This window comes from Vombatus ursinus, unplaced genomic scaffold (assembly GCF_900497805.2).
Source record: "Vombatus ursinus unplaced genomic scaffold, bare-nosed wombat genome assembly UNPS02014171.1, whole genome shotgun sequence".
Lineage (NCBI taxonomy): Eukaryota > Metazoa > Chordata > Mammalia > Diprotodontia > Vombatidae > Vombatus > Vombatus ursinus.
The window spans coordinates 5,273,734-5,290,488 of NW_020953949.1; the positions used below are offsets into that span (position 1 = coordinate 5,273,734).

The 16,755-nt window shown below is 37.0% G+C and overlaps 1 protein-coding gene across 4 annotated transcripts in view; it reads left to right on the top strand.

The window, feature by feature from the left end:
• The window catches only part of MEFV (MEFV, pyrin innate immunity regulator), a 45,971-nt gene extending 43,627 nt beyond the window's left edge, over positions 1–2,344 (top strand). For all 4 annotated transcript variants that reach the window (XM_027859631.1, XM_027859632.1, XM_027859630.1 and 1 more), the window contains exons 8-11: positions 101–216; positions 417–449; positions 1,016–1,048; positions 1,543–2,344. In XM_027859631.1, the coding sequence (XP_027715432.1) occupies positions 101–216; positions 417–449; positions 1,016–1,048; positions 1,543–2,087 (727 nt within the window). In that variant the 3' untranslated portion in view covers positions 2,088–2,344. The remainder of the gene's footprint in view (positions 1–100; positions 217–416; positions 450–1,015; positions 1,049–1,542) is intronic.
• The last annotated feature ends 14,411 nt before the right edge of the window (positions 2,345–16,755 follow it).

The following is a 16,755-nucleotide window of genomic DNA, read 5'->3' on the forward strand; positions in this document are numbered from 1 at the left end:
CCACTCCTATAGGAAATCTATGAAGTGAGACCAGAGCTTCCTCTCAGCACTGCCTTCCCTGTGACATTTGCCATTTTTTTGCTGTCTGTTGTATCTGTAGGGCAGAATGGGTGACCCCCCCTAAGGAGTTGGCTGTGTCTCCTGAATTGAAAGAGAAAATCCACATTCTCTTCTGGAAATCAGAGTGTATGCAGAAAAGCATGAGGAGGTTCATAGGTGTGTATATAAAATTGTTTGATATTTAGAGAAATCGGAAACAGATCATAGCCATCTCATCCCTGGATCAGACAGCAGAATTCAGTATCTTTATCTTAGTCCCTTTTTTCCTTCCATCTTTTAAGGACACTGTTAATTTCTACCCAAAATCTCCCTTGCAAGGCGTCATAAAAACTCATCCCATTTCCTTTTTCTCCTAGAGAGTCTGCAATCAGAAATGGAAACATTCAAAAGTGAGTGTCTGGGTCTGCTTACCCAAGGAGGGAGGGGATAGTTTTATATTGTTCCAAGAATGCTCTCTCTGAGTTATCTAGAAGGAGAAAGTGAAGGAAAAAAGGACTATTTCCTGGTAGAACTCCCCCAAAGCTCACCTGTATGAGCCTCTCTTTTTGTTCCCCTTTGGCTATGTTGCTACTAGTGGGTAGACTTGGGGTTTCCTAAATAAACCACACATATTTTCAAGGGATCAGCCTGACCTTGAGCCATTAATCTGTTCTTCCTAATTTCTTTGGTTAGGTTCGATGGATTTTCCCCTAATACCTTTATCATTTGATAAAACCTGATAATGTTTTTTCTGCTTTTCCAAAGCTTTCCCTCCCTTAGCTTGTTCCCATCCTAGGCCTAGATCAAGAGTCAGGCTAAATCTGGGGACAAATAAAGCATATATCAATTGTAGGTATTTATGAAAATCCAGAGAACCCACTATCCTGGGGAAGTTCCCAAAATTCAGAGGTCAAAACAGAGAGTTCTATCTTAGCTTACACACTCAGATTCTTTCTCATCTTTTTTGTCTGTTCAGTTTTACAGCTGAGAGAAGTCCAATTACATACAGGTAAGTGGCTAAGATCAGAGATCTTCAGAGCAGCAGAAAACCTAATTCAGGGTCTCTCTGTTCTTTACTCTGAGGCTTCAGAAGAACAGATACCAGTTCTAGAGGCATGGAAAAGGCATATATGCACCTTAGGCAAAGTTTGAAAATTCATATATGGTCCCTGTATTAACACAGTAATCTGTCCACTAAATTCTCTGAGCCTATACTACAATACAGGTAACTACACAAAATAAATACCTGTGGGCCATAGAGAAAAGAATTTTCTAATATATATACATATGGCATATGTATATGCACATACACACATATATATGTATGTGTATCATATATATCATATATTTATATAAAATTGTACCACATATTCCCTTATATATTATTGTATCCTGGGGAGCTGCCAACTTTGCCTCCCCTAGTCTTATCTTTGCCTAAAACTTATTGGGTAGGGAATAGAGATACCATTAACTTCTCATTGGTTATTTGGATTTTCATTGTAGCTAATGTGACTCTGGACTCGGAAACAGCTCATCCTAAACTTATCATATCTGATGATCAGAAAAGTGTGAGACTTGGGAAGAAATGTCAAAAGTTGCCTAATGGCCCACAAAGATTTGATAATTCTGTCCTCGTTCTGGGATCTCCAAGTTTTGTCTCAGGGAAACAGTATTGGCAGGTATACGTGGGAGACAAGACTATGTGGACATTGGGAGTCTGCAAAAATTCTGTAAACAGGAAAGGGAGCACGGCCTTTTCACCAGGAAATGGATATTGGTTGGTAATGATGACGAAAAAGAATGAGTACAGTGCTTCCACCATTCCACCAACTCCTCTTTCTTTAGGGGAGCCCCCCAGATGTGTGGGAATTTTCCTGGACTATGAAGCTGAAGATATTTCCTTTTACAATGTGACTGCCAAATCCCACATCTATACCTTCCCTTTCTCTGGTTCTTCCTCTGATCCTCTCCGACCTGTCTTCAGCCCTGGTATGCATGATAAAGGCAAAAACACAGATCCTCTGACCATCTGTGCAGGGAGTATATAGAATTAAAGAAGTTTAGTATCCATGCTATTGAACATGAACCTACTCTGGAGATCTCATGCTCTCTATAACATTTTATACTTCATTTATGGAGTAAACAAACATATCTTACTTTATCATTGTGCTTGCTTTTAACCTTTCTACTAGACTATAAACTCTTTGCAGGCAGGAACTCTGTCTTATTCATCTTTGTATTCCCTATAGAACTGTGAATAAAGACTTGTAAATAGTAGGTTCTAAATAAATGTTTGTTGAATGAATGACCAGCCTCAGTATCTTCTGACAGGGACCTAGCTGTAATAATAAAAAAAAATTGCAACTGTTTGAATAATAGAGATTATAATCAGTGGAACAGATTAGGAATACAACATACAAAAGCCAACAAACTAGTAGATTAATATTTGATAAAAACCCAGAGACCCTAGCTACTGAGGTAAGAACTCACTATTTGACCAAAACTTCTGGAAAAACTGGATAATCAGGTAACAGAAATTAGGTTTAGACCAACACTTTATACCATATACCAAGATAAGTTCCAAATAGATTATGACCTAAATATAAAAAGTCACATCATAAACAGATTAGAGGAACAAGGGAAAAATGACCTTTCAGAGCTATGGAAAGGGGGAGAATTAGTCAAGAGATAAAGAAGATCATAGAAGATAAAATAGACAATTTTGATTACACAAAATTGAAAAAATTTTGCACAAATAAAGCCAATGCAGCTAAGATGAAACAGAAACCAGTAAACTAGGAAAATCTTTGTAGCAATTTTCTCTGATAAAAGTTTTAATTCCAAGATATATAAAGTACTGAGTCAAATATATGAGTCACTTCAAATTGTGGTACAGTGGAATATTACTGTGCCATCAGAAATTATTGATATGGATTCAGAGATGCATGGAAAGATTTACACTGTCTGATGCATAGCAAATTAAGCAGAACCAAGAAAAGTGCATATGTGTGTGTGTGTATGTGTGTGTGTATATATATATAAAACACACACACACATCAACAACAACAATAACAATAACAACTATAACACTGTAAATCAAAATAATCACCACAAAACTATCAAAAGTGAATGTTGGGAAATTACAAAGAAGAGATATGGGAAAATACTCCTTTGCGGAGTTTTTTCCCCTGAGGATTTCTTTAGCTATATCCCGGAAATTTGGTACATGATATCATTACAATAATTTCCTTTGATCTAATAATTGTTTTTATGATTTGTCCTTTGACCCATTTATTATTTTGAATTTCATTGTTAAGTCTCCATTTGGATATGTCTTTTATTTGTGCTACATGAACTATTGACTATTTTATTGTATTGTGACATGTAAAGGAGAAGTTTACCATTTATACCTTGTTATATTTATTTGCTCAATTTTTGTAAAAGTTCCATTTGGTTCTTGGAAATATTTATATTCTTTAGAACTACCATTAAGAAGAACCATGTATTTTAGCTCTAGCTTTTCTAGAAATTTATTCAATTCGATATTTTCCCTTTTGTTTATCTTTTTGTTGGATCTGTCCACAACTGAGACATTAAAATCTCTTGCTACTGTCATATTTATATCTATATTTTCTTTATAATTTAGATTGGAATAATATTGATATTGGTTTGTTATCTATGGTTCCTTTCAGCATAATGTACTTTCCTTATTTTTATCTTTTTATGTTGTGAATTTTTGTTTTTGCTTTGTTTGATAGCAATTGCAGTTCCTACTATTTTATTTTTTTTTTTAGGCAATTGGGGTTAAGTGACTTGCCCAGGGTCACACAGCTAGTAAGTGTCAAGTGTTTGGTCTGAGGCTGGATTTGAACTCAGGTCCTCCTGACTTCAGGGCCGGTGCTCTATCCACTGCACCACCTAGCTGCCCCAGTTCCTACTATTTTAGACTTAGCTGATGCATAGTAAATTTTGTTCTAGCCTCTCATTTTTATTCTTTGTATGTCTTTGCTTTTAAGGTGTATTTCTTATAAGCAACATATTTTGAGATTTCATTTTCTTGTCCAATCTGTCATTTTCATTTTAGTAGGTTATTTAACATTTAAAATTATATAGGTTTAGATTTTCTTCTATTTTCTCTAATATTATTTTTCTGAATTATGATTCTTTTCTTACTCTTTATCTTTAAAGAAGTACTTTCCTTCTTTTGTTATTTTGCTTAATCTACTTTAAGACAATCTTATTCCCTTAGGTTCTCTTCCTTTTATTTTCAAGCCCTCACACCTTCCATTTATCAACCTTTTCTCTACTTTTAGAGTTTTATTAATTCTTTTTATTGAGTTATCTAATTCTCCTTTTTTTCTTCCTCTCAGTTAAGTATTCTGCCCCTGCTTTTTTTTTTTTTTTTTGGTGAGGCAGTTGGGGTTAAGTGACTTGCCCGGAGTCACACAGTTAGTAAGTGTTAAGTGTCTGAGATTGGATTTGAACTCAGGTCCTCGTGACTCCAGGGCTGGTGCTCTATCTACTGCGCCACCTAGCTGCCCCTCAGTTAAGTATTCTAATGGATGTTGCCTCAGTCAAACTGAGACCTGGGAAAGACCTTAGCTTAAAAAAGCCAAAGTCTCCCACTGTATTTGGGGCTGTCTCTATCTCTTGATCTATATCTTGCCACTGGACCCAGATGGCTCTGGAGAAGAAAGTGAGGCTGGTGACTTTGCACAGCCCTCCCTCACTTAAATCTAATTCACTTGCAAGTTATGGCAAGTGACTTCCTGATGCCATCGTCCTCTTCGAGAATGAAGGACAAACAACAACAATAAGTATTCAAGTAAAATCCACCTTGTCCCTCCCTTCAACTTTTTTTTAGTTTCCTTTTTCTATTTTTTTGAGCCTTTTGCTAGAAAATAATTGCTTTCCCTTGTTCTCTTCATAATTCTCCTCTCAGTCATTCTAGACTTTTATTCTTTGATTCCTGGTTCATGTATCTATTTGCTCTTTCCTTAACTTTTGTGTTTCTCATGGAATTCAAGCTTCTAATGTACCTATTTTGAGTTCCTTCTTCTAGATAATTGTTATGTCATTGCATTGCAGATTCGGGCTGTACCCCTCCACCCAACCTTTTCCTGTTGTGCATCACTTAGAAGTGGCAATTCCTGCAGGAGACAGAAAGGATAGAAATATTGCCTCATTGTAAAATTTTCCTTTGTTCCTGAATTGTGCCTTTCATTACTCCTCTACGCTCCCCAGGATAATTTTCTTTCCATTTGCCATGAAATATATCAGGTTTCATGCCCTCCTATCCTTCTGGAAATCAGTTACCCCAGGAGTTCTGATTTTCCTTCTTCTGAGACAAGATGCTGTTCATGGAGGCACAACACTCTCTGAGAGGTATTTCTGAGCACTGAATAATTTCAGATTATACCCAATGGAAGGTGTACATCTTTCATTATAGATTCTCTCTCTGCCTACCATGGAAATGGTCTTCAGTGGACACCCTCCCACCATTGAATTTTCCTCCTTTCCACCTATTTCAATTCCTCCTTTTTCTACTTTACCCATTTTCTTCTTCTTCTACAGGTATTATTTTATTTTTACTTTTTCCCACTGATTTTTAAAAATTAGTATTATTTAATATTTAATTTTCTCCCAATTACATGAAAAAATAATTTTTAACATTTGTATTTAAAATTTTGAGTTCTCTCTCTCCCCACCCCTTCATTGAGAAGGCAAGCGATTTAATATAGATTATACATGTGTAGTCATGCAAAATATATTTCCATATTAGTTATGCTGCAAAAGAAAATATAGACCAAAAATAAAACCCAGGAAAAAGAAGGTGAAAAAAAGTATGCTTTGATTTGTATTCTGACTCCATCAGTTCTTTCTCTGGGGATGGATAGCATTTTTCATAATAAGTCCTTCAGAATTGTCTTGGATCATTGTATTGCTGAGAATAGCTAAGTCATTCACAATTGATCATCTTCTAATATTGCTCCTGGTTCTATTCATTTTACTTTACATTAGTTCATGTACTATTTACTATTGATTAAGGTGAATCACACATTCTTCTCCATCTTTCCCCCCCTCTCTCTCCTTTTAGATAGCCTCCTGTTTTGCACATTAGTCTCACAAAAAACATTGATTCACCTGCAGGAAGAGTATTGGGAGGCTCTGTCTATATTCTACCAGGCCTGTTCCTCATCCATCATTTCCACAGAAGTTCTGTTTTCACCCTTGTCGCCTGTATTTTGTAGAAAGTTATCTCTTAATAGTCTCTCTGTTATTATTTTGTTATTGTTGTTGTTAACCCTTTAGTTATTTTTTTTTGTTTTAAAAATATTTTTCTAGGTTAATTTATTGTCTGTGCCTTCTTTGATTGCTTTATTTGTTTGCCTTTCTTGTGTTTCTGTTTTCAGGAGTGCTTGCAAAGCAAATAATCTCCTCCTGTCTGGGGTTTTTTTGTTTTCTTGTTTGTTTGTTTTTGTTTTTTTTTTTTTTTTTTAGGCAATTAGGGTTAAGTGACTTGCCCAGGGTCACACAGCTAGTAAATGTCAAGTGTTTGGTCTGAGGCTGGATTTGAACTCAGGTCCTCCTGACTTCAGGGCCAGTGCTCTATCCACTGTTTGTTTGTTTGAAGGAAAACTTCAAATGCTTCTCTTTTATTGGAGGACCATCCTTTTTCAAAGATGATTAGTCTCAGGTTTTCAGAATAGGTCACCTTGTATTCTATCTAGTGTTCTTTTGCTTTGGGAAACATTTGACTCCATTCCCTTTCGTGATTTCCGGTGGATACAAAAGTCTTCTGTTATATTAATCTCTTTTCTTTTGTATTTAAAAATATTTTTCCACATCACTTGCAGAATTTGTTGTTTGTTATTGGAATTACTAAGTTAAACTACTGTGTTTTGGAGTTTGTAGCATAGGTTTTGTTTGTTTTTGTTTTTGTTTTTATGTGATCTGTGGGTTCTTTTCATTGGCACTTTGTTTTCTGTGTTCAGATGTTCTGGGCAGTTTTGTTTTTTTGTTTTTTTTTTTGTATTATTTCTTGCATTGTGGTGTTCAGGGTATTTTTTTTTTTTACTTGTCCTTTTCTTCCAGGAGACCTAGAATTCTTAAGCTGTCTCTATGCAACCTTTCTTCAAGATCAATACATTTAGCCGGCATAGAAATCACATGTCATTTTAACATTATTGCTTTTTGCTTCTCTTTTTTCAGATTGTCCTTTACTTCTGTGTATTTGTATTTCTAATAAGTTGTTCTCCTTTTGTTTCTTTGGTAAGACTTGCCACTGTGGATTCAATCTTTTTTTATTCTGTCAATTATTTCTGCTGTGCAGGCCACATATTCTGTTTTCACAACTCTTATTTCTGTCTTAAACCATTCAGGAACATCCTGCTGTGGTTCTATGTGAGCTTGGAAATCTACAGGGTCCTCTGCCTCATTTGACATTGATTCATATTCTTCTGTCTTGCAATATTTATCCAGAAATATTTGAATTTGCTTAGGTGTCCTGGATGCCTTTTTCCCTTTTGTTATTAATATCTTTTCTCATGATCTATCTGCTTGTGCTCAAGATTTATAACTGTTTTCTTCCTCCAGAGACACTTGGTAATTTGTCTTTTTCCTTATTTTCCCCTATTGTTCATTTTCTGAGTCCTTCACCTTTAATGGCAGATTTCTTGAGGATCACACTTCAAAACTATCTTGGCCTTCTCCCATGGTAGGGAGTTCACTTTTCACTAGCCTTAGTTTCTCCCCCAAGTTATTTCTGGAGGGGGTGGGTGGGTATAGAACTGACCTTAGCTGGATGCCAATCACTTTTACTTCAAGTCTTGTGGACTTGGATATATGGGTATGTTGGCCCTGTTCCTTAGTTCTCTGACTCAACTCTGCTGCAGAGTAGTTTGCATGTTGCCACCCAGGAAAAAGATGCTGCCATTTTTCTATTCCTCCATCTCTTGATTATATAGTGGTTGGGGGTAGAGTTGAGTTGCAGTTTGTTGCCACAGAATAGTAAGGTCATGGCAGAGGCAGGGGGTGTGCTGACAGAAACTATAGCAGCATCAAGGAGATTGCTCAGTGGATCCCAGATAACAAACCCGTGGATCCCATTGTGCAGCCCTCCCAGAATATGGGGGTTGTTGTGGGAGGGATGCTGAGTGAGTGAGTTAAAGATTAAGGATGTCTTCTTTGCGGAATTCATCATTTCCTTTTTTGACAGTCTTTTAAAAAATTAATTATCTTAACATTTTTTAAATGACATGTAAAAACAATGTTAACAGTAGTTTTTTTTTAATATCTTGAGTTTCAAATTCTCTCCCTCGCTTCTTCTCCTTTCCCCTGATTGAGAAGGCAGGTAATTTGATATTAGTTATACATGTGCAGTCATAAAAGGCACATTTCAATATTAGTCATGTTGTGAAAGAAAACACAGACCAAAAAAACCATGAAAAAATAAAGAAAGTATAAAATAATATGCCGTTATCTGCATTTGGACTCCATCAGTTCTTTCTCTGGAGGTAGATTGCATTTTTTCATCATAAGTCCTTCAGAATTGTCTTAGATCTTTGTATTGCTGAGAATAGTGAAGTCATTCACAGATGATCATAGTACAATATTGCTGTTACTATGTCTAATGTTCTCCTGGTTCAGCTGCTCATTTCACTTTGCATCAGTTCATGTAAGTCTTCCTGGGTTTTCCTGAAAGCATCTTGCTCATCATTTATTAGAACATAATAGTGTCACATTACAATCATATACCACAACTTGTTCAGTTATTCCCCAATTGATGGACATCCCCTGAATTTCCAATTCTTTGCCACTACAAAATGAGCTGCTATAAATATTTTCCTGCAAATAGGTCCTTTTCCTTTTCAAAAAACCCCTTTGGAATACAAATCTAACAATGGTATTCCTGGGTGAAGGGATATGCCGTTTTATAGCTCTTTGGGCATAGTTCCAAATTGCTTTCCAGAGTTGTTAGATTAGTGCACAACTCCACCAACAGTGTATTAGTGTCCCTATTTTCCCACATCTCTTCCAACATTTATCATTTTCCTTTTCTGTCCTATTAGTCAATCTCTTTGATCTATATTCTGTTGCATCTCAGGCTCAGAGGCTGTATTGAGTGTATAATCATCTGGGAACAAAAAGTTGTGCACCAACTCTCCCTCCATTTTAATCTTGGATTGTAGCCTTTTCATGTTAAATAATTTACCATCAATGCAGTAGTTGACCTTGATGCTGTTTTTGTCCTTGTTGAAAGCATCCAAACAACATTGCTGAAAATATCATGCTAAAAAGCACAGGAGCAAGCACACAGCCCTGTTTCACTGTATGACTGGGAAAGCATGACTGCATCATCTACTATCCAGAACCTGTGCGAGCATGCCATCATGGAACTGGTGTACAATACTGATGTACTTCTCTGGGCAGCTAAATTTTGCCATGATCTGCTACAAACCTTCATGAGTGATAGCATCAAAGTCCTTGGTCAGATCAACAAATGTTGTGTATAGACCTCTGTTCTGCTCCTAGTATTTCTCCTGGACTTATTGGGTAGCAAACACCATATTGACTGTTCCTTGGCCCATTCTGTGTTTTTGTTGTTTTTAAAATTTTATTAATTTTATTCTGAACTTGAGAAATAAAACAAGCATTTCCATAACAAAGTGGAACAGAAAAACAGAGGATTGCACTGGAAGTTGCAGATCCATTATGTACAGCTTGCTGTTCCTTTCAAATATACAACAAAGTTATCATGTAACTTTCTTTTTTTTCCCCTACCCCACCCCCAAACTTCAAGAGGGCTACCATTAGACACAAATATGTATGTGTCTCTGGCAGGATTCTAGCGAGAATCTTGCTGGTAATGACTATAAAAGAGAACTCTCCTCCCCTTTAATTGTCAAAGGACAACCTATTTCCTTTTCCTTTATAGAGATAGACAACGGATGCATCCTTGATCTAATTTTGGCATGACGACTGATACCAAGAAAACAGAGGTTTTCCACAAGCCAGCACCGCACCAACTATATATGGAACCATTGGTTACAGCAAACAGAGAAAAATGCTGTTGATAAGTTCACTTACCTTGGCAGTATACTTTCCAGCGATGTACAATAGATGACCTAGTTGACACACGAATTGTCAGTTTTGCTGAGAAGGCAATTCTTGGTTGTAATCCTAGCTCCTTTGCTCTCTGGAATATCATATTCCAAGCCCTTCAATCTTTTAATTTAGAAGCTTCTAGCTCCTATGTTATCCTGACTGTGACTCCTTGATATCTGAATTGTTTCTTTTTGGCTGCTTGTGCTGTTTTCTCCTTGACCTGTGAGTTCTGGAATTTGGCTATAATATTCCTACAAGTTTTCATTTTGGGATCTCTTTCAGGAAGTGATCAGTGGATTCTCTAAATTTCTATTCTACCTTCTGGTTTTAGGATATCAGGGCAATTTTCCTTGATAATTTCTTGAAAGATGCTGTTGAGGCTCTTTTTTTGATCTTGGCTTTTGGGTAATCCAATAATTCTTAAATTGTCTGTCCTGGATCTATTTTCCAGGTCAGTTTTTTTTCCCCCAATGAGCTATTTTACATTTTCTTCTTTTTTTCATTCTTTTGATTTTGTTTGATTGATTTTTGACATCTCATGGAGTTATTCATTTCCGCTTGCCCAATTCTAATTTTTAAGGAATTATTTTCTTCAGTTAGCTTTTCCATTTGGCCAATTTTAATTTTTAAAGGGTTTTCTTCCGTGGATTTTTGCACTTCCTTTTCCATTTGGCCAACTTTATTTTGTACCACCTTTTCCATTTGGCCAATTCTGCTTTTTAAGGACTTATTTTCTTCAGTGAATTTTTGTTTATCTTTTTCCATTTTTTGTGCTTCCTTTACCAAGCTGTTGACTCTTTTTTTCATAATTCTCTTGTATAACTTTCATTTCTTTCCCCAATTTTTCTTCTACCTCTCTTATTTGATTTTTAAAAAACTTTTTGAGTTCTTTGAAGAAGACTTTTTGGGCCTCAGATAAATTTCTATTCCTCTTTGAGGCTTCACACGTAGGCATATTGACATTGTTGTCCTCTTCTGAATTTGTGTTTTGATCTCCCCTATCACCATAGGAGCTTCCTATGGTCAGGGCTTTTTGATTTGTTTTTTGTTCATTTTCCAGTCTATTTTATGACTTTCAAAGTTGAGCTCTGCTCCTGGGGCACAGAGAGCACTGTTTCATGCTTCTTGCATCTGGGGCAGGGTCTTAGTCATTGGTTTGCCATGTGCCGGGGCCTCTGGGGCTGGTGGCTCACCTGTTGTACTGGGATCACTTGTCCTATTCGTAGTCACTAGTCTGCTTCACTGGGGCTGGAGGCCTGATAGCTGGCCCACTGTGCTGTTGGCCTGTTTAGCTAAAACCATGGGGCCTCAGTTGCTTATCTGTGCTGGGGCTAAGGGCCTCCTGCTGCCTTACCCAGATACCACCTGCACTTGGCTGCGCTCCCCTTTAACTCAAGTGAGACAGATTTTTCCTGCAGTCCTCCTAAGTTATCTTGAGCTCTTCTACTCTATCCTTCTGTGGGTTCTATCACTCCAGAATTCATTTTGAGGATTGCTTTAAAGTTGTTTTGAGGGAAACTGGGGAGAGCTCAGGCAACTTCCTGCCCTTTTTTCTTTTTTTTTTTTTTGCCATCTTGGTTCTGCCTTTGACCTCCAACTTTATGTTAAAGTTGGTTCTGATCCTGGGGTGGAAAGGACATTGTCCTAAGCTTCAGGGTTTTTTTTTTTTGTTTTTTTTTTATTGTTTGGTGCTGCTGTTTTCAGAGCTAATTCTGGGGGGTCTGTAAATTTTCATTTCTTCCAAGATGATATTATCTAAGGAGAGTTGCAGTCACTGCTCTCCTGGTTTGTACTATGGTCTTCAAGCACTCTTTTCCACCCTGGATGGAGATCAGGGTCCTCCCTCCCTGTGGCTGTATGCTTTGGTGTGCTAGTGCTCCTCCTTGCCCTGGGACTGTGACCTGGACCTGAATCCCAGATCCTTGTATGGGCAATGAAACAGAGTCCTGCACTCGGTGCTAACAAAGGGTCCTTATAATTTCCTTCTGACCAGTTGGCTAACCTCCTTACTGCGTGTGGGATAAGAGCTCCAGAAGTCACTGTCACAGATTCAGTCACCCCCAAGGCCTGCTGCTGGTTTGCCTGGTCTCTCCTGCTGCCGGATTGTTGTGCTTGTGTCATACTGTACTCCACTCTTTCCAGTGAGACAGACCTTTCCTGTTGACCTTCTAAGTTGTCTTGGGCTGGAAAATTTTTTCACCCTGTCATTTTGTTGCTTCTGCTGCTTTAGAATTCATTTTGAGGTGTTATTTTATAGTTGTTTGGGGGGGAATTTGCCTTTACTTTGCCTTCTTGGCTCCTCCCCTTTTCATAGACTTAGGAACTCTGATCAACACAATGACTAACCACAATCCCAGAGGGATCATGATGTATCATACTACCCACCTCCTGATAGAGAGGTGAGGGACTCTGAGTGTAGACTGAGACATATGTTGGCAGCATGGTCAATATGGAAATTTGTTTTGCTTGAATATACATATATGTAACAGGGATTTTGTTTTTCTTCCTTTCTTAATGTAGGAGAGAGATGTGGACCTTTGCAAAAATTTAATTAAAAAAATCTATTAGGTTGTTATCATTAGAATTATTAGTATTTTAACACTTAGAAGCAGCTGTAATTATTTTCCTTTTGGAAATAATTCTAATTTTGAAGAGGTTTGAAAGGTTGTAAAGATCAGAGAAAATATCTGGTCCTCCATCTTGTTTGTCACATGATCTAGAAGTCTCATCTAGCTTTCTTTAAACTGCTTTTTAGTTCCTTTGCATCTTGGTATTTTGAGGCATTATAGCTTATAATCTTCTACCATCCCTCTCCACAACATTTACAGAGGAGTTTCTATTCCAAACTGTTGTTCTCCTTGTTCTGCTTAAAAAGGAGATCAACTGCTTGGCAATGCTGTTTTTAGGTTTCTTTAGTCTCATTATGGTTATAGATTTTTCAGTGGATAGATTTCTGTCCAAGATTGTTACAATCAGTAATAATTGCTCTATCCTTCATTTTACTTTTTTCAGAGGGTTGATGTTAATTGCACATCACCTTTTCTTTATCTTCTCCAAATTTTTAGTTTCTCTTCTAGTCTTACAATCATTTTGATCTTTGTTCTAATAGTGGTCTGACTGTACACAGGTGGTTGAGGAATGACTCATATCATCAAGAGTCATCTCCTTTCTGTTAAAAAATAATTGACTGCATTTTTTGTGTATTGGGTACTGTCCACTGCTAGCACTGAGAATAAAAAGGCAGAAAAAACAGTCCCTGACCACGAGGTGCTTACATTTACTGGGAATGAGGTATACTATGCTCTCTAACAAGGTCCTTGATAGTGGTTCTTATTGCATCAATTCCTCAAGGAGTGCGGTACTGTTTTCTTTTTTTGTTTTGTTTTGTTTTGACTGATTATTTGCCATGGTAAAGGCAGTCCCAAAGGTTTTCACTGAAGTTCCCATATTATCATAGCTTGCATTTCTCTAATTGGGGAACCAACAGGAATTAGGTAAATGATGCAATTTAAAATAAATTATATTAGAGAGATAATGACTGAGTCTGGTCTATTTCCTAAGGTTTAAACAATAAGCTAACAGATTCATTCCCTTCATTAACCTTCCCCTAATCCAGAAAGGCCCTCATTCAGAACTCAATATTCCATTCTTCCCCACACTGGAGCCCTACTCCAAACCACTGAGACTTGTCATATTTGCTTGCCAGTTTAACTACCCTCATAGTGAACTTCTGGACTTTGCTCTCAGTTAACTGTTTGTGGTCTCTCACCAATGTTTCCTGTAGCAGTGGGGTGTGATATAAGCCGACTTATTTTCATTTTTGCCTTGAAACTATTAAAGTCCTTCCTGCACCATTTTTTCCCCAAACCATTTTTTCCTTCTGAGAGTTAAAAGAAGCCAGCCTACCCTGTAGTTCTGTACATCTTTCACTTTCTTATACTGTTCCAAGCAGCAAAAACCATCTGTTCAACATTTTAATCATCACTGAACGATTGCTCTGAATCTCATAGTATTTTAGGGAACAGTTTTTTGAATTTGCCAGTTTTGTGTCATGACAAACCACAGACTAGTAGCCTTTCAACATAGAATGGGGAGATTCCCCTATTCCTGCTTGTTCTTATGGCAAATGCCTGCATGTGGAGTTGCTTTACTTGAATCATGCTTGAAGCTCCAACTGTGTCAGGTTAGTCACCTTTAGGTTTCAAGGTTTTAGTAAAGGAAATCACAGTAACATTCACTACTGGAGGTCCAACAGAGCTGGACATTAGGCAAAGAAAAAGGATTTAGAACAGGATTGTATGCAACATCATCTGTAGTCACAGTGGGTCTAAGGATTCCCAGCTCTGAGATATTGTTGTTTTACCTTCACATCCTATCCAGCTCTCGACTAGGGCCATCTTATCACCTGCCAGTATGCTACCACTGAACTAGCATCCTACATACTACACACCAAATCTGGACATACAGACCTAAACCTCTGCATCTTGGACCTCCAAAATCCATGTACCCAGAGTCTGGGCAATTTGATCCACTATAGAGTTCTTCCCTCAGGCTCAGCTCAGTTGTTTGGTGACTAAATAGGATTAACCCACTATATCCACTGCTGGCCTTGGATACCAGACCACTTTTACCTTCCTATCCAGATCTCTACCTAGACTACCTTATTGTTGACTTGCTACAGCCCTTCTCTTTATATCCCCTCCACTTTTTGCTCTAGCTACAGTAATTCAATCAATAGTGTTAATACTTTTGAAAAGTGTTACTTTCCTGAGATATAAATCAAATTTATTATCTCTGGGAATTCCTACTCCTTTCCCTGGTGACTACTTCTGTTCCTCTATTAGAATGTAAGTTCAGGGAGGGCAGGGTCTGTCTCTATTTTTTACGTTTTTATTCTCAGCAATTAGCATGCCAATCAATTTTTCACATTATTGCCAAAATGATTTTCCTAAAACTTGGGACTGACCTGTTACTTTCCTATTCAATAAAATCCAATTATTTTCCTTTACCTTTTAACGTGGATAGGCAAACTAAGGACCTTGGGGCCAGTCTAGCCAGCAGCCTGTTTTTGTACTGCCTATGAGCTAAGAATGTTTTTTACATTTTTAAATAAAGTTGGAACATAGCCATGCTCCTTTGTTTATGTATTGTCTATGACTGTTTTTCTGCCATAATAGCAGAGTTGAATAGTGAGAACTGAAAACATATGTGGTATTCTCATCACTTCCCACTGTTGCTCTGTACTACAAATTATAGTGACGCAGTTAAAACTGGTCAGCATTTCAAGTGCCCCATGTGTTGCTGTACTGTGACTTTTTTAATAACCCACATTTTCAAAACAAGAAAAGAGAAAAATAAGTTTCATTATGATTTCTTACCTCAGGGCTGAAATTAAAAATTTACTGAACAAAGCAAAAAACTGCCCTCTGTTACTATTCTTAAACAATGAATGGCTCTGGAAATTAACTTTTGCCACAGATTTCTTAATGAATTCAACCTAAAACTATAAGTTAAATAGCACTTAAAGTAAAAATTTTACTTGGTAAAGTCCATGTGATGATAAGTAATGTTTGAATCACAAGTAATGTAGATTTATTGCTTTATACACGTCTCATTCTGTCGAAAGATAAAACAAGAAGCAAGATCTCCATTTCCCCATTAATTTGTAGCAGATATTCAAACTACAGTTCCAGCAATGTCTTTTGGATCTCTATGCAAGTGGGAAGGGAAATGTCTATATTTGAAAATCCATTTAACTGTGCAATTGAGGAACTTCCATCTAATCTTCAACTGAGTGATTGAATGACATACTAAAAGGCAAACATCAAAAGAATTCTATAAATGCCTTCCAAGTGATTAATATACTCAATTAAAATCATATGCTCACGGACTGTTATACTTAGCAGTGAATGTGTAAAAAGATATCTTTATAGATGAAATATATAAAATCTCATTACATATCAGCATTAATAGATGAACATTTGCAATTGATTTCGATCAATGCATGGGGAACACCTTTGAACCCCAGTTAAGTGAAATGTCATCCCCCCAAAAGAACCCAATGCTTTTCATTAGTAGATCTGTATTATAAACAATTGTACTCAATTACTATTTTTATATTTTGAATTCCATCAACAAAAAAAAAATTACTGAAATTTGTTTTCTCTCGTTATATGAATACCTATATAATATCCTCAATTTTGCCTCTTGACCACTATACCCTATGGACCATGGGACTTTTCCATCTGACTAGCAGGTGAAACTTTCCTATGTATTTGTTGTCTCCCCTATTAAAATGTGAACTCTTCAGAGTAGAAACTGTCTAACTTTTTTATTTCTATCCTCAGCATTTAAAAGTGTGTTGCACACAGTAAGTGCTTAATATTTGCTTTTTCATTCATTACTTATACATGATGTTCTATCTCCCAGCATTGTCTTTGCCCTGGATTTCCCCCATACCCAGGATGCATTCCCTCATCACCTCTGTTTCTTAGGATCCTTGACTTCTTTCAAGGCTTAGTTCTACATGAAGCCTTTCTGTATCTCTCCACCCCCTAGTTGCCAGTGGCCTCATCTTTTATCTATTTTATACATACAGATACAGGTGCA